General features: G+C 39.6%; 2 protein-coding genes and 1 pseudogene across 5 annotated transcripts in view; 1 reads left to right on the forward strand and 2 right to left on the reverse strand.

The window, feature by feature from the left end:
* The window catches only part of CCT6B (chaperonin containing TCP1 subunit 6B), a 60,696-nt gene that overhangs the window by 36,924 nt on the left and 1,186 nt on the right, over positions 1 to 22,586 (reverse strand). Inside the window, exons 1-4 of one of the 4 annotated variants that reach the window (XM_033089508.1) lie at positions 7,456 to 7,572; positions 5,415 to 6,407; positions 4,715 to 4,849; positions 1,377 to 1,550 (exon numbers count right to left, since the gene is read on the reverse strand). In XM_033089508.1, the coding sequence (XP_032945399.1) occupies positions 1,377 to 1,550; positions 4,715 to 4,849; positions 5,415 to 5,417 (312 nt within the window). In that variant the 5' untranslated portion in view covers positions 5,418 to 6,407; positions 7,456 to 7,572. Of the gene's footprint in view, positions 1 to 1,376; positions 1,551 to 4,714; positions 4,850 to 5,414; positions 6,408 to 7,455; positions 7,573 to 9,726; positions 9,958 to 22,586 lie in introns of those variants that run through there. The other 3 variants (XM_033089507.1, XM_033089506.1, XM_033089509.1) reach the window with 3 other exon arrangements.
* Positions 9,995 to 12,365, forward strand: ZNF830 (zinc finger protein 830). Its single transcript, XM_033089510.1, has one exon. The coding sequence runs from the start codon at positions 10,044 to 10,046 to the stop codon at positions 11,151 to 11,153; it is 1,110 nt and encodes a 369-aa protein (XP_032945401.1). The 5' UTR covers positions 9,995 to 10,043; the 3' UTR covers positions 11,154 to 12,365.
* LOC117014174 (uncharacterized) lies at positions 21,842 to 21,942 on the reverse strand (annotated as a pseudogene).

The following is a 22,586-nucleotide window of genomic DNA, read 5'->3' on the forward strand; positions in this document are numbered from 1 at the left end:
TGAAAAGTTTCCGTGTCATGCCATTGTATATACATGTTTGTTTTAACGTGAAAATAATGCTTTTCCCCAAATTGTAAAGTAAAATTGACATTCCAGAAAGCTATGTCTCATTTATTCTGCCAAATATGCAATTTGGGAAGCATAGAACAATATGCACTATTGCTTAGCTCAGAAAGTAATATTAAAATAACTACAGAAATTAAGTGCTTCAGTATAACCATCCTAAAATATGAATATAAAATATAAATAAAGCAAAAAACTACCCAAGGATGCCAAAAAAATGTATACATATGACTTGTATTCTACATCTTTTGTTATCGGTATATATTGAGTATTACAATTTTAATACAGTTTTTTCCTTTCTTAAAATGTGTATACATTTTTTTGGCACCCTCTGTATATTTTAGAAAAGTTTATTTGAAGTGACATGATATTTGGTGTTGGAGCCAAATAAGGAAAAAGGACAAAAACTATTGGATGGTGAGAGTATTAGCGTCTGTAACTCTAAAGAGAATGGGGGCCCTAACCAGATAGGATGCAGATTCTGGGCCACTTGATACAATATATATTACAACAGCAGAAAAGACAGCAGAGTCTTTATTTGGACTCTGTTCAGTAAGAAATTGTCTGATGTTAATCTGAATTCCCAAGTAGGTTTTTCTATTGGTAAGGATAATTGACCAGAAATAACTCAGGTGTTCCAGTCCATTTGGTGTTTGTATTTCTCAATGTAAATTAGTAAGATAGCATTCTGATTTATATGTCAATGTCTTGTGAATTTGGTTATAAATTCATTATTCCTAATAAACTAATATATTCAAGTTTCAGAAACTGCAAAGCTAAGGAACAATGCTATCAGCAAACTATAGCCACCTGACAAAAGGCTTCCCAAAATACCTAATCTTGTCCTTACCTTATATTACATACATTATACCTTCAGAAACAAAACAAATCCGCATTTCCCAGATGTATTATCTATCAGATCAATCATGCTTCATTAAAGTGGTAACCTTTAATGACAAAGCACGCTGCCACAACTTCCCCATGTATCACCTCACATAATAAATATGGACCTCTAGATTTAAGAGACCAGTACATCACCCCAACAGCTTCCACAGGCAATGAGCCACAGGCAGCCAAGCTCCTCTCAACTTTCAAGTTAACTTAAAAGATGGCTTACTATGACACTTTTGGAAAATGACACATACTGTTCTGACCAATCAAACCTAGTCTATAAGTAAGCCTATAAATACTTGTCTTCCATATTTTACATTCAAAAGAACCACATGCAATAGTTGATTATCTTATAGGAAAAAGAAAAATATCACCATGTGTCAGGCTACGCTCTTTCTAAATGCAAAAGTTTAATCACATACCTCTGTTAACACATCAGCCAGTTTAGCATGCACTTTAGTTTGTAGAGATGTTCTAGCCACATCTAACAGGATTTCTCTCTTCATCTCTTTTTTAATTTTAACCTCTTCTAAAACTTCAAGTGCTTTTTTCTTTGCAGCTTCAAATCCTTCGGCTATTATTCTAGGGTGCAGACCCTACGAAACAATGTCAAACTGTAAGTTACAAAGCAATTCATCCCAATTAAAAGTAACCATCCTCTCCTATTGATACGTTTGTCTGAAAAAAAGTAATATTACATCAATGCCACCGAATGCTGTAAGTGTATGTATGTAATTTATAAAAGTAATTTTTCAGTGCTTCATATTTAAAACAATCTCAAACTTACAGAAAAAGTGTAAGTCCAGTACAAAAACTTATAAAATCCTTTTTATTTCTGAATATTATGACACACTGTTGTTGTGTGGCATCCTTCTGAATGGGAACAAAAACAGAGTCCTTTTCATGCAGAGGAAAAGAATCAGCATTAATCTGAAGAAAAGTGGCAGACAGACACCACTTTCACCAAATGTTCCAAGATAACATCACAGTAATGAGATAAATAGACGTCATGTGCCTCCTGATATGATGCATTAAGAACACTACAGCCCTTCCTGTCCAAAATTCATAATCTGCGTCTAATCATGAGGAAACAGACAAATCCAAATTGAGAGATTTTCTATAAAATACCTGGCCTGTATTCTAAAAATAGTAATGTGATGAAACATGAAAGATGGTTCAGGAACTATTCCAGCTTAAAGGAGACCTAAAAAGATGTGACAACTAAATGTAATTCATGAGCCTAGAGTTTTCCTCTGCTATTAAGGGCACTGTTGGGACAAGTGATAAAATCTGAAGATCAGATATTAGCACTGTATCGATATTAGTATTAATTTCCTGTTTTTGATCACTACACTGTATTATATAATTCCCTAGTTTTAAGAAATATACACTGAAATATTTATATCATGTCTGCAACTTATACCGTTCAGAAAAAATACATACATTAACACACACACACACACACATTTATTTATCTGAGAGAGAGAAAAATGTTATTCTCTGGAATATTCTTGCAACTTTCCTATAGTCTGACATTATAACAAAATATTTGTTCTAAAAAACAGTACTTTTTATTCTGAAAATATACAAACTTACTGAAAACTGGAGCTAGGTCTATTTATTCCCTTCCTCCATTCCTTTACATCAGTCCTATAACAATTTTTAAAAGTTGACATTTATTGAGCATTTGTGCCAGGCACTATTCTAAAGAGCTTTACATGTATTACTTTAAGTCCTCTCAACACTATGAAGTGGATGTTATATGCCTGTTTCACAGACGAGGAAATTGAGGCTTAAAGAAAAAATGTAATTTTGCCTTAGATCACTAGGCTAATAAGAGGAGGAGCCAGGATTTAAACCCATAGGGTCTGACTCCAGAGCCTGTGTTATTAACCATTTTCAAAACATTTCCTATGGAGGGTGGCCGGTTAGCTCAGTTGGTTAGAGTGTGGTGCTAATAACACCAAGGTTGCCAATTCGATCCGCACGTGGGCCAAGGTGAGCTGCACCCTCCTTAAAAAATAAAAATAAAATAAAAAATAAAATAAAAAATTTCCTTGGTCTAGGACCTCACAATTTCTCACCTGGACTGCTCTGAAAACCTCCAGTCAAAACCCTCAGTCTTGACTCCCTTAAAATTGCCCCCCAAATATTTAAAATGCCAGTCTGAACATATTGCCCGTTGGTATATTAATACGAATATGATTCTTCTTGGTCAGTCACATCACTTTAAACTCCGCCAACATCAAACATTTCGTAGCTCTATATGGATACCATGCTCATGTTGTTCCTTCTGCCTAGAATGCCATTCTCCTGACCCCTCGGTCTTTCATCTGGCTCACTCCTTATCCTAAAGGTTTAGCCCAGGTCTTATTTCCTTCAGAAAGTGCTTTCTGACTACCGCAGGCTAGTTTAGGATATAACCTCCCTCGTCCGTGTTTCTGTCACATCCTGTGCCTAGCTCCACCGCTGTACTGCCAGTTTCATATGTCAATGTCTGGCAGCATCTCCACCTTCCCAAACTTCTTTCTTCCTTACCCAACCCTAGTTTTGTTTCAGCATCTCTCTTCCTACAGTGCTTCAGAGGAAGCTGACCCTACCCCTAGATGAAGGGGTGGATCCTGATGAGAATTAAGTCAACTGCCCCCCAAACCATTACTGGGTTGGGATGGACATAAGACCAAAGTTGGCCCGATCAAATAAAGGAAGGATTTACATTCCATAGTTGGGTAAATGGTTTTCTCTTGCCCTCTCCTACTGAGTGTTATTAATACTAAGGGAAGAGCCCTGATTTCCTCAGACAGTCTTACAGTCAGGATGGAAATAAGCCTTATGATACAATAGCATTGTAAGTGGAAGCGCTAAGAGACCTGCATACTTGATAACTGACTGACTTTTTTAATCAACCAGCCCTGGAAGTCTGCCTTATCTCTCTATGTTCTATTGTGGGAGATAATATCTTCATTGTTTCAGTGACTTTTAGTCAAGTTTCCACCGCTTCCAGCCAAAAGCATCCTAACTGAAAAAAGTTGCAATTACAGAACGAACAATTTCAAATACCAAATAAAATACAAAGCAGTAAGCATTTTAGTACTTTGACCAAGCTATGCTTTGTTGAAATGGTCCTTGAAAGAGAAGGAAAATTCAAATAGGTACTTAATTAGAAAAGACAGATAAGTAATCTCAAGAAGAGATTACAGATTGAACAAAGGCATAGAGGTAGAAACATATGTAATGATTTCAGAGGCTAGTGTATGGACAAATCTGGCTAGAGTAGATGGCTTACAAAGGGAAATAAAAATAGAAAGGTACGGAAATTCACAATGTGGAAAGCCTTCAATAATCTTTCTCCAGTTATTTTTTTAAACCAATTTGGTTTCAACTTTATCAGTGATGTTTTCTTGTTTAGGCCACTAGTCATGGGTACATGGGTAATTTTTTTACCTTTTTATATATCTTAAATATTTCATTTTAAAAAGAGGTATATATTCCTGTACATGCATACCTGTGATAGTTTAATCGATAAATTAGGCACAGTAAGAGATTAACAACGAATAAACGAGAACAATTATAGAACGATAAAAGGCATTATATTTTGTCAAAAAAGTTCATTATTATTTTCATTTATAAATGTCCAAAAAGATCTTGATAAATATTAATCTTTGCCAATCTAAAATTAACCCATTTTACTAGGAAAAACAAAAACTTTCCATTCAAAATAAAGTATCACATGAATGTGAATTCTATGAAATTCTAATACCTCAGAAATGTAAAGATCAGCTTGTTTTAGTAACTCCCCAATAATTAGAACATTCGAGGTAGTACCATCTCCTGTAATGTCATCCTGGGCTGTTGCTACTTTTGCTATCAAGGAAGCTGTTGGGTGTTGAATTTGCTAGAAAAAGCAAGCAACAGATTAAGTAAGAGAGAATGATATAAAAAATAGCCCACCAAAAACAAGATAACCTAAGAATCAATAGTAAAACTAAGACACGGATTAAGTTTCATTCTACAGGTTCACAAGTTTTATATTATCAATACTTAATAAATGTCAAGACCCAAAGTTAAAAATTGAGAACTACTGATGTTTGAATACTTTACAAGAGTCTTGGCTACAAAATGCAATGACATTTCTAAAATTAGGTTAAATCCTTCAATCTCAAAGACGAATATATTTACTAAAATTGCAAAGGGTTTTTTTATCTTTCCATGATTATACAGAACATAATGCAGTGCCTTTAAAAGATGTAACTAATTTGGAAGTATCCTTAAGCTATTACTTGGACTATACAAAGATTGGAAAACAGCCCAAAACACATTTTTTATCGAGGTTTTATCCAATAAGCATATCTCATGACTGCAGGAGTTAGCTGACAGCCTTGGTTTGAAGATATACAAACGGTACCATGTTCTCAATGAAGGCCTATTAATATTTATTGAAGTCAGCAGCCCGAGCTCACCATCTCGTGTAGCAGCACATTGCCATCTTTGGTGAGTTTGATGTCACCTGCACCAGAAACAAGCCTGTTCAGAAAACAGTGATGTTACTAATTTCATATGGCAAAGTCAAGCAAGACTCCCAGGGCTTGCCACTCCACTATCTTTAATGTAGGGAACGGGCCTTGGAAAATTTCCATAGTACCATGGAAATATCGTGGTAATCACCACCATTTTCATCCCATAGAATCACTTCTCCCCCACATGGACTGTTATGGTGATTTCATTCCAAATGGAGGATTTACAAGTTAAAGAATAAGAGTAGTTGTTGAGTTATGAACAGTGGTTTGGTCAAGAAGAGTACTTGGAAGTCTACACCACAAATTCGTGAATTTCCTACAGGTTTTTTATTTTGGTGAAATGTTACCATTCATTCAACTTAATTTCTTCTCTCATCCCTCACATTTATTGGATTTTCAAGTTATATCAACTTTACATCCTAAAGGTCTCTTGAATCTACCCCATCCTCTCCATTTCCACTGTCATCATCATTTGTAGTCTGAACTAATTAGCATCCAGATATCTCTGAATTGAATCTACCCTCCAAATTACATTTATCTTTCTAAAAGGCATTGTGACTCACTCATTTCCCTGATCAAAAATCTTTCAACGACTTTCATGTTGAACGTCACCTTCAAGGAAAAATCCAAACTATTTAGCAATGGCATAGTTGCCTTTTCCCAATCTGGCTTATGTATATTTTTCCTGTCTCCTCTATCAAAATGAGATGTTGTGGTAAAATCTTGTGGTTGCCTTAATACATTATGTTTGTTTTTGTTTCTGTTGGATTTATACCATTGGGCTTTCTTGTTCCTAAAGCTGCTCTATCTAGAAGAACTTTACTCCCTTTTCCAAATGGTGAACTCGACTTGTCTTTCAAAACTCTGGTCAAAAATCATCCACAGAAGTCCTAGCCACAGCAGTCAGACAAGAAAAATAAATAAAAGGCATCCAAACTGTAAAGAAAGAAGTAAAACTGTCATCATTTGCAGATAACATGATACTATACAGAAAGAACCCTAAATATCCCACCAAAAAATTAATAGAATTGATAAACAAATTCAGTAAAATAGCAGGATAGAAAATTAATGTTCAAAAATTGGTTGCATTTTTATACACCAATAAAGAACTATCAGAAAGAGAAATTTGAAAAACAATCCCATTTACAATAGCATTAAAAATATAAAATAAAATATCTAGGAATAAATTGAACTAAGGAGGTAAAAGACCTGTACTTGGAAAACTGTAAGACATAGAAGAAAGAAATTGAAGAAGATACACATAAATGGAAGCATATACGTGCTTATGGGTAGGAAGAATTCACATCATTAAAATGTCCATACTACCCAAAGCAATATACAGACTCAGTGCAATCCCTAACAAAATACCAATAACATTTTTCATAGAACTAAAACAAATAGTCCTAAAATTTATATGGAACCACAAAAGACTCCAAATAAGCAAAGCAATCTTGAGAAACAAGGACAAAGTTAGAGGTGCCACGCCACCTGACATCAAACTATACTACAACACTACAGTAATCAAAACAGCATGGTACTGGCATAAAAACAGTCAGATAGATCAAAGGAACAGAATAGAGAGCCTAGAAATAAACCCAGGCCTATATGGTCAACACCATGACAAAGGAGACAAGAACATACAATGGAGTAAAGACAGTCTCTTCAATAAATGGTGTTGGGAATACTGGACAGACACATGCAAAAAAATGAAACTAGACCACTCTCTTATCACACACAAAAATAAACTCAAAATGGATTAAAGACTTAAATGTATTAAGACCTGAAACCATAAAACTCCTAGAAGAAACCATAGACAGTAAACTCTTTGAAATTGCTCTCAGCAAAATTTTTGTGGCTATATCTCCTCAGGCAAGGGAAACAAAAGAAAAAATAAACGGAACTATATCAAACTAAAAAGTTTCTGCACAGTAAAGGCAACTATCAACAAAAAGACAACCTACTGAAAATGGGAGAAGATACTCACCAATGATACATCCAATAAGGGGTTAATATCCAAAATATACAAGTTCCCCTCTTAGTTGTGAGTCCTTAGGCAAGTTACTTGGATGCTCTGTGACCAAGGTTCTTCATTATCTGTTCATCCTTTCAGCATATATTTATTTAGTACCATTATTTTGTTTAGAAGAGAGTAAGGGAAAGAGACTAGTGAGGGCAAAAAGGTATAAGAGGAACAAATACAACTTAACACCAAAAAAAAAAAATATATGATTCAAAAATGGGCAGAAGACCTGAATAGACATTTCTCCAAAGACGACATACAGATGGCCAATAGACATATGAAAAGATGCTCAACATCACTCATCACAGGGAAATTCAAATTAAAACCATAATAATATATCACATCTGTCAGAATGGCCATCATCAATTAATCAACAAAAACAAGTGTTGGTGAGGATGTAGAGAAAAGGGAACCCTTAAGCACTGTTGGTAGTATGGTAAATTTGCTCAGCCACTATGGAAAACAGTACGGAAGTCCCTCAAAAAATTAAAAATAGAACTCCCTTGTGACCCAGCAATTCCAGTTCTGGGTATTGATCCAAAGAAATCCAGAACACTAATTCAAACAGATATGTGCACCCCTATGTTCATTTACAATAGCCAAGATATGGAAGCAACCTCCAAAGAGGCCATCGATAGACAAATGGATAAAGAAGATGTGGTACATATATACAATGGATTACTCAGCCATAAAAAAAGAATGAAATCTTACCATTTGTGACAACATGGATAGACCTACAGAGTTCTATGCTAAGCGAAGTAAGTCAGAGAAAGACAAATATGATTTCACTTACATGTGGAACCTAAAAAAAATAAATGAAAACAGAAACAAACTCATAGATACACAGCACAAGTTGATGGTCACCAGATGGGAAGGGGGGTTGGAGGGATGGATGAAAGAGCAGAAGGGATTAAGAAGCACAAATTGCCAGTTACAAAAATAGTCACAGGGATGTAAAGTATAGCATACCATGTTTCCCCTAAAATAAAACCTAACTGGGAAATAAGCCCTAGCATGATTTTTCAGGATGCTCGTAATATAAAATAAGCCCTACATATTTCCCTGAAAATAAGACCGAGTCTTATATTAATGTTTGCTCCAAAAGACGCATTAGGGCTTATTTTATATTACAAGCATCCTGAAAAATCATGCTACGGCTTCCGTTCCGGTTAGGTCTTAATTTCGGGGAAAGACAGTAGGAAACATAGCCAATAATATTGTAATAACTATGTATAGTGATAACCTGCCAGGGTGATCACTTCATAAGGTATATAAAATGTTTAATCGTTATGTTGTATAACTGAAACTAACATATTATATCAACTGTAAATGAAAAATAAATTTAAGAAAATAAAATTATTTCCACTATTGTAATTGGGAAAAGATTTTTAAAAAATCCGTTACTTGAGAGGATTCTTCTCCCATCAATTATTAGTCCCTTTCCCTCAGTATAATCACATATATGTATGCATGTATGGACGTGGGTATATACATAGGTGGACATATACATATTTCGTCTCTACCAAATCTCAAGAACTGAAACTATCTGGGTCATCAGCGTGTTCCCAGCATCCCAGTTAGTACATTAATGCTCTCCTTTAGTGTTAATATTATTTTGCTCATTCCTCGAAGACTCTCTCCTCTTACACCTTTCTGCCCACACTAGTCTCTTTCCGTCACTCTCTTCTAAAGAAAATAATGGTGCTAAATAAATAAATGCTGAAAGGATGAACAGATCTGAAGGCCCTTAGTCAAAGAGTGTTCAAGTAATCTGCCTAAGGACTGACAGCTACCTAGGAGAGGAACTTGGATTTGAACCCATGCCTACCAGGCTCCAAATCCCACGCCCTCTCCACAACACACTGCCAAACAAAACCAAAAGGAAGGACATATAGTATTAAAGAGAAGGGAGTCAGAGGGTTTATGTTCCTTATGAAACACTACATGAACTGACTTTCTAATTGCATATGAACCTTAACGAAAACTGGTGGGGCGCGGGGGGGTGGGGTGGCGGGGTTACAGATTCACTCGTGGAGCGTTCTCCTCGGGAAGGCTTTTCTCCTCCTCCACCATCAGGATAGAGATGACCTCAGGGGAGGAATGAGAAAGAGGGAAACCAGGCCCACAAGTGTGTCCACATTGCTCGAATCTCTTCGCGCAACGTTTGCCTCAGTGCGCGCTGCGACACCCAACAAACTCCAGTCGCCCCAACCGCCGCTCCAACCGCCGTCTCACATTTTCATGGTGCCCTTAGGACCCAAGTTGGTCCGCAGCACATCCTGCAGCCCTCGAGCGGCGCATACATTGACGGCCAAGGCCGCTTGGGCCCGCGCCACCTCAGCCTTGGAGTTTATCGCCTTAATTGCAGACATAACCCGATAGAGGAAGGAGCCACCTAACCGGCAAAAACAGCCTGAGCCGCGATTCTAAGGGCCACCCCGGCGCCACGGCCCACGCTCCGAAACCTCAGCCAATCCCCGACCGGACAGGAAGTGACGTTAACAAACATCGCCGGGACGGAAGCCAGAATCGCCTTGGGGCCGGTCGCAAAGATGGCGTCCTCCGCCTCGGCTCGGTCTTCGGGCGGGAAGCGAGTGGTGAGTCAAGATGAATTGCGGCGGTTGATGAAGGAGAAGCAGCGCCTGAGCACCAACCGGAAACGGATAGACTCTCCACTTGCGAGGTACAACCGTTTGGGGCAGCTGAGTTGTGTGCTGTGTAACACCCCGGTTAAGAGCGAGCTCCTGTGGCCGACGCACGTCCTGGGAAAACAGCACCGAGAGAAAGTAGCCGGACTGAAAGATGCGAAGGAAGCCACAGAGGGGCCATCAACCAGCGCTGTGCCTCAGTCCACCAAGAGGAAGGCGCCGGACGCAGGTGGCCACGATGCCAAAAGAGCGAAGGCCTCCGCGGTGCCGCAGGTGCAGCCCTCCACGTCCGCGGTGCCCACCAACGTTGACAAAACAGGAAAGGAGTCCACTAGAGCCGCTCTCGGTAAGGCTTCGGGACTCGGTTTACTCCCTGATTATGAAGATGAGGAAGAGGAGGAGGAGGAAGGAGGAGAAAAGAAACGGGGGGACGCCAGCAAGCAGCCGCCTGACGCACAGGGCAAGGAACACTCACTTGCTTCCTCCCGGGAGGCAACAAGTAGTATCCTGCCAAGCGATTTCTCGACTGCAAATCCTCCCAAGGCCCCTTTAATTCCTCATTCAGGGTCAATTGAGAAAGCAGAAATACACGAAAAAGTCGTGGAAAGGAGAGAAAACACCGCGGAAGCATTACCAGAAGGGTTTTTTGACGACCCTGAGATAGATGCGAAGGTACGAAAGGTTGATGCCCCAAAGGATCAGATGGACAAAGAGTGGGACGAATTTCAAAAAGCCATGAGACAGGTCAACACTATTTCCGAAGCCATAGTTGCTGAAGAGGATGAGGAGGGACGGTTGGACCGGCAGATTGGGGAGATCGATGAACAGATAGAGTGTTACCGTCGGGTGGAGAACCTGCGGAATCGCCAGGATGAAATAAAAAATAAACTGAAGGAGGTTCTAACCATAAAAGAACTGCAGAAAAAGGAAGAAGAGAATGTTGACAGCGACGATGAGGGAGAACTGCAGGATTTATTGTCTCAGGATTGGAGGGTGAAAGGGGCTTTGTTATAGGGTTTCAAGGACCCAAGATTTCTAACACTCTGCGATTGGATAACAGTGTTTCTCTATTGGTTACTCCATAAAGGTTTGATAACTTGGTTGTTGTGGTATAGTGAGCACTTTGGAAAATTCATGTAAAATGTTTCTGAGGTAAAGTTGTTTTGAAATTTTTGAAGTAAATGCTAAAATGCCAACTTTTTCACATGTTTACGGATTTAAATGTATAATTTTTTGGGTTGGAAAATTTGTGAGCTGTAAATATTGTACATAGTTAAATATATATTGACTTAAGTAATTCTGTTTGTAAATTTATAATGGGAGTAAGACCAACAGGCAGGCATGTAGATGAATACCAAGTGTGGTATTTGGGATGTATATGGCTTTTTCTTTTCTCACCCCCTAAATCAAACTCCAGAGTGGGAGGGGCTTTGCTTTTTTGTTTTTAGAAACATTGTTCATAGATACATAAGTCATTCAGGGCTAATCAGTCCTCTGAGTATTCTGTTTCTGTTTCGAAAACATGCTGCAGGAGAACATGGTGAAAAATAATATGCCAAACAGGACCAGCCTCCTTAACCCAAAATTTCTCTTGATTAAACCAGTGATTCTCAGATGTTGGTGCACGTGAATCACCTATGAAGCTTTTTAAAAATGTGTGTGCCCAAGCCCTACGATTAGAGAGATTTCAGTAAATCTGGAGTGGGGCCCAGGCATCTGTATTAATTTTGAAAGCTTCCCAGTTTATTTTAATTACACCAAAGTTGGAGAGCCACTGCCCTAAATCCAGAACCCATTTATAATTTTTCAGGCTTTGTTTTTTTCTTTACCTAACATGTTCCATAAGTTTACTGTCTAGTGTATAAAATAAATATTACCTTTTTTTAATATTCCATCCAGTCTTAAATTTTATTACTACATTTTGGGGCAAATTAGGGTTCAGAGTTATCAGTTCTGTCTATTGTAGAAAGAATATACAGTAAGTCCTCACTTAACGTCTTTGATATGTTCTTGGAACTGCAGCAAAATGATACAATGAAATGAATTTTACCATAGGTAATTGATATAAACAAGAATTAAATTCCTACAGCATTTCATCAGTGTTATAATGAAAGGATGTTGAACAAAGAAAATGACATTTTTCAAGGACCTGCTATATAAGTTGTTTTCTCAAGGAGTAACAGTTGCCTTTTGCTGGTCATTGATAGTTTAGATCACTCCTTCTCCCTTTGGAGATAGAGGTATTCAAATAGGAAAAAGGGAATTAGCAATGTCTGAACATAGAAATGCATACAGCATATTCAAATAAAAGAGAACAGTAATAATAACACCTAAGACTTACAGGGTTCTTACTAAGGGACTCTAAGAGCTTTGTATAAATTTGGTCTAGTTTCCCTAAAACCCAGGTTTTATGGAGGAGAGTACATAAAGAGATAAAATATGAAAAAAACCTTGTATGCTAGACAAAAGAATTCTTCCTGTAGGCAATGTGGAAAAAGGGGAAGTTTTTGAGCAAAGAATTACATCTGCAAAGGAAGATGATTTTAGTTGCAGTATTATATAGAATGGAATGAATGAACATGGATGGGGTAAAGGAAGCTGTTAGACTACTTGAAAACTAGATTTTAAAAGCAAGGTGACCAAGACTTTGATTAGGTATAGATTGAGAGAAAAAGAATAGAATTTAAAGAATTTGGCAGGAAGAGCTAACATTTTAGTGACGAAGTGGAAGAAAAACAGGCATGATAAAGATAGAATTAAGGGTTTTAGGGTTTTTTTAGTGTGGGTGCCCAAAAGAAGTTATCTTACTGAGAATATTAATTATCTTGGTGTCTTTGGCAAAAAGTCTTTACTTTCTTGAGCTGTCAGATGATTGGTGATAGCAACTGCAATTGGATAACGGCATGCCTGCCTCAAATGTATGAAACCACAGAGTTTGCTATCATTCGTTGCTTTATTTCAGAATATGAGAAAGTACAAGATGGTTTTGAATGGTGGGCGCTGTTGGCTTAAGAGGCTAGGCTAATGATTTAGAGGAGCGTTGTCCATTTAAAAATACAGTGCAAGCCACATACATATTTTAAATTTTAGTAGCCACATAAAGTTAAAAAATGTGAAATTATTTGTAACGTATTTTATTTAATCCAATATGTCCAAAATATTAATGTTTCAATACGCAATCAATATTTAAACATTATTAAGGAAATCTTTTTACATTTTGGGGATTCTACATTTTTTTCAACCTGAGTGTATCTAACAGGACATCTCAGTTTAGACTGGCCACATTTCAAGTACTCACCAACCATAAGTGACTAATGGCCACCATAAAGACAGTGCAGATTTAAAGAGAAAGGTATACAGCTGGAAAAATAAAACATGCTCAGAAGGTAGTGAGCAGGCCAATGTAACTAGAACACAGTGTTCATTCCTGACAACAATGAAAGCTATGATCGGAAAGGTAGATTATGCACCATTGTAGAGGGCTTTGTCGGTCATGCTCTGAGGAGTTGGAACTTTATAGACTAACTATGGCTAGTGATCTCGGGCAAGTCATCTCTCTGAGCCTTACTTCGCTATGATACCTCACAGGGTGTGGTGAGAGGCAAGTATTTCTGCTAGTGGTGTCTGGTCTTCCCCTGCTGCATGCTAACAACTTGTTAACTTGATCATAGGCTAACAATTCAGTCTCCTTAATTTCCTCTTTAAAATGAGAGAATTAAAGCAAGATAATTTTCTTGAGGTTTCTTTTAACTCCCAAATCCTTAATTTTGCCATGAGACAAATGGCACCTCACCTTTTAAGTCATTTGATTAACTATCTGAAGACAGAAATGGCTAAAGTATTACTACTTTTGCCTGCAAAGTTTGCCCAGGACAGTCCCAGTTATCTTAGTGTAATTAATGAATAGTGCCTCCTTTCACTCTCAACATTGTCCCTTTTTGCAGAGAGAGAAACAGACTTACCTACCTAAAAGTTTGATAGGAGGAAAAACCACTTTTCTAATGAACACAGACTGGAATATCTTAATGGAAATAGTATGTGTCCTGTTGATGAGCCAATTGGCTAGCTAGTTGGCTGGATGTTTATAGGGGGATTTGAGTAAATATATGGGTAGGAATGGTGACTTGAGAAGGGACTCTAATACTAAGAGTCTTGTAGCCTGTATCATACTAGGAATTTAGAAGATTTAAATTTGAACAGGGGAAAAGAAAATCCCAAACTACATTCTATTTTCTGTCTACCTTTCCTCCCTCAGTGATCTCACCCATTCCCATGGGTTCATATACCACCTATATCGTGATGCCTCCCAATTTATATCCCTAGACTTGACCTTTCTCCTGGGAGTTATCCTTCAGTCCCTTTTCTTAGCCCCCAGCCTTAGCATTAGTTAAGTCCTGACAGCTCTCCCTCTAAAATACGCCCAGAATCTGTCCACTGCTCTGTCCCCACTGGTCCTAGCCACCAACATCTCTTGCATTAACTGTTGCCTATTTTCCCAACCTAGCTGCGATCTGTTATCAACAAAGTACGAAGAGTGATCTTTTAAAATTTTAGGTCACGTCACTATCACTTAAAATTCTTCATTCTCTCATCACATTTGGGGAGAGCGGGGGGCAATCAGGCCCTCAGCAAACCTATTAGGGCTCAGCAGCTGCTAATTCAAGTGTCGATCACACATGAACTGGTGACCACACTCCCATGAAAGGGCAATGGGAGGGGACAGGAGAGCATAACTGCTCTGCTGAAACCAATTATTGTCATTCAGTAATAGTGGCCTGGGATGGCCAAGTTTTAATTTTCAAGAGAAATTGCAAGTCAAGATTGTTATTTTTGTTTTTAGTGAAACTTCAAACGCCGTATGGGCTGAATGTGATCCACGGGCCCCCACTTTGTGACCTATCTTTTAATTTCATCTGCCACACTTCCCCCTTTATTCTCTATGTCCCATTTCTCTCTAGCTAACTCTGTTCCTCAAACATGCCATTTCAGGACCGGTACCTTGTGGTCCCTCTGCTTGGAACCTGACTTCAAATAGCGTGGCATTCTTCTCATTCATTTCTCAGCCCTAATGTCTTTCTCAGATGACACAAACAGCCATCTTCCCACCTGTCACTATCACATTCTATGAATTCATTAAACTTATCACTATCTTAAATTAGCTGTTCATTTGTACATACATTGTGTTTCTCCCGACCAAAATGTAAAGTCCACAAGGGCAGGGAGCTTGTATGTCTTGTTCACAGCCTAAAATGCCAGGCACATAATAGAGTTTAATAAATATCTGTTGAATGAATAATACCGGCATAGTTTGGAAAAGTAAAAGAAAAAAAAGACCCAGCTGACTGATGGCAGTCAGAACCAGAACAAAAGTCAGTTCAACAGCTTAAAGGGCTAAGAAATCTTTTCCCGCCTTGTGTTTTCCTTCTCTGGCACATGAAGCCCTGACCTATTCTGAGAGAAGCAGCACAGGAGGCATACACAACAGGCTCTAGAGTGTCATGGGTACCTCCACATTTAGCACCTAATAAGAATTCCTCATGACACCAGGCAAGCAAGGGATGTCCACATGTCAGTGGGGGCTCGTGGGGAGCCCTGATTGCCTAGAGGCCTCTTAAATGGCGAAAAGGAGGAATAAAGTGAGTCAGTAGCAGAGTAAGTTCAGAGACTCAAAGTACACTGCCTCCCAGCTGCTGTCAGCCCTGCCCTTCTCTGCCATCACCATTTTGTTTGGCTCACTCCTGTCACTTGGCAGTCAAAACTATTTCAGAGTGAATCTGCACTCGGCCGTCCTTCATTGAAAGCACTCGCAGTCTCAGAGGAGGAAAGGAGTTCCGTCTGGCTGCACCTCCATTTGCTAACAGCATTTGTCAGGCTTCCAGTGCACTTGGGAGCCAGCGGTCACCTTTAGGGGCCTTCAGAGGACCACACTGATTGGGTAGTTGATGGTGGTGGTTACTGTTTTCATTGTGCATGTGTGTTGTTTGCTTGCCTGTTGTTCTGCCGAGTGTGGTTGTACGAGTCTCGACCAAGCCAGTGTGTGAGGTAACTAACAATAGTTACTGGATTTACTGGATTCCTACATGTCTGGCAGTATGCTAGGGCTTAACGTACATCATCTCTAATCTTCACAATAACCTTGTAAAGTATGTAATACCTTCATTTTACAGATGATGAAACGTGCTCAGAAGTGAAGGAATTTGCTTAATGCAACAATCCCTAAGTCCTTACTATTCCCCTGCATCGTTATTATTTAACATTACCTTATATTTGCATAGTGAGAGTATTGCTCGCTCACCAATTAGTTCAGATTAGTTTCCTTCCAGTCTCAACATGCCCCACCCCACCCAGAGAAGTAAAACAGTTATTATCACCTCCATTTTAGACATCTAATGATTTGTCCAAGGTTACTCATCAAGTTCATTGCTAAGATAAGACTAGATGTAACTTGATTCCCAGTCCAATATTCTACTACTATTTAATAATGAAATGTGAAAAGTGGGAGAGGATCCCCCCAAAATAACAAGCATTAAGAGTAGAGAAGTTAACTGTCAAGGTTAAGGGTGCTGTCCAGAGACCTTGGCTGGGTTGGAAAGCCATATTTTTCTCTCCACACTGCCCTGCCTTGCCCCATTTCACCAGCAATCAATTTTACTCCTTAGTAGTCTCTGATGGAAGCAAGACTAATGACGTCAGTTCCCAGACATTCCATCTGGGGAACAACAGCGACACTGTGTCCTGTAGTCCACCCCTTTTTAACTATGTGACCTGGGGTAAGCTATTGCACCCTTAGTTTCCTCAACTACAAAACAGGGAGAATAATAGCTTCTACTACCTGGGATTACTAAGAAGATTAAATAAGTTAGATGTATGTAAATGCTTTTAGTACCAACACTCAAATAATACTAGTCGAATAAATGAATGAAGACATGGTCCTACCTTCAAGAAAACTACAATCTGGTTGTAGTGTAAACAGTGTAAGAAATTGGGCAGGACCCAATTATTAAACTACTGGTAGGTAGTGGAAAGACGGCCAATCATGTCTGGAGTCTGACTTTTCCCACGCACTAGCTATGTGGTATCTACCTAGTGGCTTTATTCTCTGAGCCTTAGTTTTACCCTCTCTGGGTGTTACGCCATCTGGGTATGCCCTAAGGACCCTCCCACCTGTCAATCACTGTAACATTGTGATTTCTATTATAATAAGAAATAGCTGTATATATTTTGGCCTTCCTCCTGTTTCTGTCACAGAGCTCCTAAACTAGAACCTTTGAATTTCCTAAATGATTAGAATGATAAAGATATCATTTGTTATTCAAAACAAGCCCCTTTCCGGCACAGTAGAGTTTATGTTGTTGATGAGATGATGTTTGGAAAGCCTCTAAGGATGGGTGATGGTGTCCCTGGGACCTACTGTACAAGTAGAGGGTTAGAACTTTCAGCCCGCCCTGAATTCAATCACCAGCAGCCAAAGATTTCATCAATCGACAATGTCCAATGATGTAATCAATCGTACCTATGGGATGGAACCTCCGTAAAAACCCAAAAGGATGGGGTTTGAGAGCTTCCGGGTTGGTGAACTTGTGGAAGTGCTCTGCGCCCCTTTCCACGTACCTTACGCTATGCGTCTCTTCCACCTGGCTATTCCTGAGTCATATCCTTTTATAATAACTCAGTAATCTGGGAAGTAAACGGTTTTCCTAAATTCTGTGAGCTGCGCTAGCAAATTAATCGAACCCGAGGAGGGAGTTGTGGGAAGCTCTGACCTGTAGCTGGTCAGTCAGAAGCACAGGTAACATCCTGGCCTTGATGATTGGCGTCTGAAGTGGTGGGATGAGGCAGTGATGTGCAACTGAGCCCTTAACCTACAAAATCCGACACTGGCTCCTGCTAGACAGTGTCAGAATTGAATTAAATTGTAGGACACCCAGCTTCTGTCACAGGATTGCTCCAGGTAGAAACCCGCGTCTTGTGTCAGAAGTTTAGCATTCTGAGAGTGTCGTGTGTAATGCAAATGGAAATGAGAGTTTTTTTCTTTTCGATCACCAACACCAAAACTGAGCTGAAGGCAGGCGAGGGAGAGCACAGTGGGCTGCATGGTAGGACAGCTTCAGTAAGAGAGCTTGAGTGGAAGCTCCCAGAGGAGGAGAGAAGGGTAGAGACTGTCCCAGAATAAAAGAAATGGCATGAGGAACAAGAGAGGAAGTCAGTGTTCAACCTGCTCACAAACGTCTACCACCCCAGAGCTGGAAAACAGCTGTCATCAGTGCTACCTATCAACGATCTCAGAATCCAGTGGAGGGGAGAGGACTTAAGTTTGCTTCCCAAACAGGCTCATCTCTTTGTAAAATAAATTTCCCCTTTGAAAATTTTTAACTTGCCTCCTAGAAAACTATGACCACCAGGACTTCACACTAGAAAAACCCAACCTAGAAGTTCAGAGGAAACGGTAGCAACTGTGAGTCTCTCTCACTCCATATCTATCACCTCAACCCTACCTGAGAAGCCCCATCTCTGTGCCATAGGTCTGTTCTTCCCAAAGGCACACTTGACTCAACTCCTCTTTGCTCTGTTCTGCTTAAACCTGGCAGCTGCCGCACAAAGATATTCAAAGGAGAGGCCAAGAAACCCCTCTGCTTAAGAACTAACCTCCACAGTCTTTATTAAGAATGAAGAGCCATGGGCTGCTTTGAATTATTACATCTTCCTACACCTGTTCCCTTTTAAATATTTATCCTGGCAAACACCACCACTGTTTTTTTGCAACTTATTTTAATTGTGTGACTATTAAGCAAACCAAACCATAAAAACGGCTCTTGGAGCTGAGATTTACATGATTCAGAGACCAGAGCTTATTAAAGAAATCCACTGAGCGCAAACTAACCTCAAAGGTGCCCTCTCAGAAGGTGTGATGCCTTTTCCCAGTTCCTGCTTGTGGCTGCCAAGCTTCCATAGTGAGTAGCATAAAAAATTAACAGAATCTACCCATTTCCCTGTGATTTGTTTTTCCTTCTTAACAATCCTGATGCATCTAAACTAGAAATCATGCTGTATTCTTAAAGGGGGTGGCAGAAACTCTGAGAGGCTTACAAACAGGATCAGTACTCTGGAGAATTTAGGATCAAGGTCTGAGGGAGGGACTTAACCATCTTGAGTCTTCAATAACTAGGAACAGGTAGGAGGTATGCTGCTTCTGTGCCACCAAAGTAGCTCTTCATTTGGATTATGGAACCGCTCTGAGACTCCAATAAAAGATCTTCCTCCAAAAATGCACTTACACACAAAAAATTGTATAAAATTTCAGGGGGTTCAAGGGCACCCCAGAGCCGTAGGGGTCTATGAGCCTCAGGGTAGTTCTAACTACTTTCACCCAAGTGGCCCTCATTTATCTCCTACATCTTTACGGCAGCCACCTAACTCACCGACCAATTTCTCTACACAGCAGCCAGACAGATAGCAAATCTATTACAACCTAAGTCGGATCATGTTACATCTCTGCTGAATGGCATCCACTAGCTTCCCATTTCACCGGCAATAAAAGCCAACATCTTTACAGTAGTTTACAGGGCCCCACAGGATCTGTCTCGGGATACCCTGCTGACCTCATCTCCAACTCTTCTCACCTTTGACTCCTGCACTCTAGCCACACCCATCTCCTTGCTGATCTCCCACCAGGACAGACACATCCTGGCCTTTACTTGCTGTTCCCTCTACCCTAGAACTCCACGTGGCTCTCCCCTTCATTCCTTCCAGTCTACTCAACTGTCACTTTGTTGGTGAGGTCTTCCTGACCACTGTATTTAAAATTGCAACCCCACACTGCCCTGCCTGGGACCTCCCATCCTCCTCCTTTTCTACTTTCTTTTTCTCCATAGCACCCATCATCTTACATACTATGCATTTTTACTTACTGTTTATTATCTGTCGCCCATACTAACCTCTCAGCTCCACGAGGGTAGGGATTTTTTGTGTTTTGTTTCACTGCGGTGTTTCAGTTCCTGGAATAGGGCCTAACACAGAGTAGGCACTCCATAAATACTTGACTGATTGATGACTGACTGAATGATTACATGCTGCAGTGGTAGGAATGTACGTATCCAGGCTGAGAAGTAGAGGGCATGTACATTTACTGCAATACCTCTAAGTGCCAAGCAGTTTTGCAAGTTAATATGAGTCATCTCATTTAATTGTCACAATCCTAAGAGGTATTTTTTATTCCAATTTCACCATGAAAACTGAGGCCCAGAGAAGTTAAGAAAACAGAGCAAGGTTACACAGCCAGTGGTGGATCATAATTCAAACCTAAGTCTGTGTAATTCCAAAGTTGCTACCACAGATTACCTCATTCTCCTTGGTAGCAGTTCCCATTTCTCTTAAGGAAATGCAACTTCCAGCTAGTTCCATTTTACAGCAAGGGCCTGAGTAAAAGAGATCATTCATTCAGGGTTCCTTGGAGCGCTAATCAAGAAAAAAAATCATTTAGAGCCTGAGTCTTTTTGCACATTTATATCAAACATTGTCAATACAATGTAATGAACATCATTCTAAGGAAGCTTTCAGAGCTTCATTCATTCCATTCATTCATCGGTTTCATTCATTTATTTGTAAATATTTGCTGAGAGCCTACTATGTACCCACTACTGTTCTAGGCATTGAGAATAAAAAGATGCATAAGGCACAGATGTCACTCTCCAGAAACAGGTTTTAAATCTAGGAGAGTGCTGTCCCATAGAAGTATAATATGAGCCAAGTATTCAGTTTTATTCTTAGGCGCCACATTTTCAAAAAGGTAAAAACAAACAGTTGTTTGAAGTGATTATTTTGGATATGTTGGGTTAAATAAGAATATACTATTGAAATGAAATATTTTTATTTAACCCAACATATCCAAAATAATCACTTCAACATAAGACCAACATAAATATATTATTGAGATATTTTGCACTTTTTTTTTTGGTAACATGTTGTTGAAATCGGTGTGTATTTTACACTTATAGCACATCTCAATTCAGATTAGCCAGATTTCAAGAGCTCAAGAGCCACACATGTGGCTAGTGGTAACAGCATTTGACAGCACGAGGCCAGGGCAAAAGACACATACAGTCAAAGGGATTTTCAAAACAAGACAGTACACGCAGTGATAGAGATTCAGGCTCCCTCAACTACCAGTCAGGACTTGAGCCTCCAGTGACCTTCCAATCCCAAGACCTTGTTCATTCAGGGGCACCTTAGAGACTCTGCCCCATGTCAGACAATAGGATTTTGGGTAGCCCCAAACAGCCAAACTGAATAGATCCAAAACAAAACTCTTTTTTTTTTTAATTTCAAATACCTCCTCCTTCCCTCTCATTTTGTGTTTCAGTCGATGGCACCTCATCTACCTGCTTGCTCAAGTCGTCCTCGTTTCATCTTTAGGTAAATAATTAACATTTTATCTGGAAGGTCATTTAAAATCTAAATGCGTGTCCAAAAATGCACCTTCCTCTCCACTCCAACTCACCCAGCTTGTTCAGGCCACTTTCATCTCTCACCAGCACCTTCTCCCCCAACCCCAGTTCGACTGAGATATAATTGACATACATCATTGCACGAGCTTAAGGGGTACAGCACAATGGTTTGACTGACAGAATTGTGCAATGATTACCACAGTAAGTTTAGTTAGCATCCATCACCTCGTATAGATTCAATAAAAAAATTTTTTCCTTAAAATTATGGACCACTTCATGAATTTGCGTGTCATCCTTGGGCAGAGGCCATGCTAATCTCTGCATTGTTCCAATGTCAGTATACCTGCTGCCAAAGCCAGCACAAAGATCCTTTTATTTGGTTCCCTTACCTCGGTCTCTCCCCTACTCAGCTTCAACAGTAGATACTACTGCTCGACGTGGCTCTCAATCCCCTACATAAGGTCAAGCTTTTTCACATAGCACAGAACTCCCTCTAGGATCTCATCTTTGCTTACCTAATAATGCCCTATTGTTTGCTGTTGCTGGATCCTAAACAAGTTCACCTAACCTTCTCCGAGCCGGCTATGCTACTCTTCTGTAAAAAGTGCCATCCTAATCTCTCAAAAAGTTGACCTGAGGTTTAAAAGAGATAAATGCACTTTAAATGATACGCAATCAAGGGCTAACTGTCCCCATCACTCCTTTACACTTTATATCCATATCTATCTAGTGTTTCTTTTCAATTCAGTATTTATTGAATACTTGCAACGTGCTAAGCACCGTGTGGGACACAGGGCAGAGAGCTTACAGAAAAGTAGGCTGAATGACGTGATCCTTGCCTTCCCCAAGCTCATCACAATGTAGTTTCTCAGCCACTATCTTCACCTTTTACGGACTACATCTCTAACATTATGAGCAAATCAGGCAGTGCTGGGATGCTGGGAAGTTTCAGCCGGGCTGCGCTTCTGGGCGCCACCACGTCCCCGCACCTCCGCTTTCCTCG

The sequence above is a fragment of the Rhinolophus ferrumequinum genome, chromosome 21 (assembly GCF_004115265.2).
Source record: "Rhinolophus ferrumequinum isolate MPI-CBG mRhiFer1 chromosome 21, mRhiFer1_v1.p, whole genome shotgun sequence".
Taxonomy (NCBI): domain Eukaryota; kingdom Metazoa; phylum Chordata; class Mammalia; order Chiroptera; family Rhinolophidae; genus Rhinolophus; species Rhinolophus ferrumequinum.

What these genes read in the sequence shown, in the direction of transcription:
- ZNF830 (XM_033089510.1), top strand. Translation starts at nt 10,044, where the DNA reads ATGGCGTCCTCCGCCTCGGCTCGGTCTTCGGGCGGGAAGCGAGTGGTG.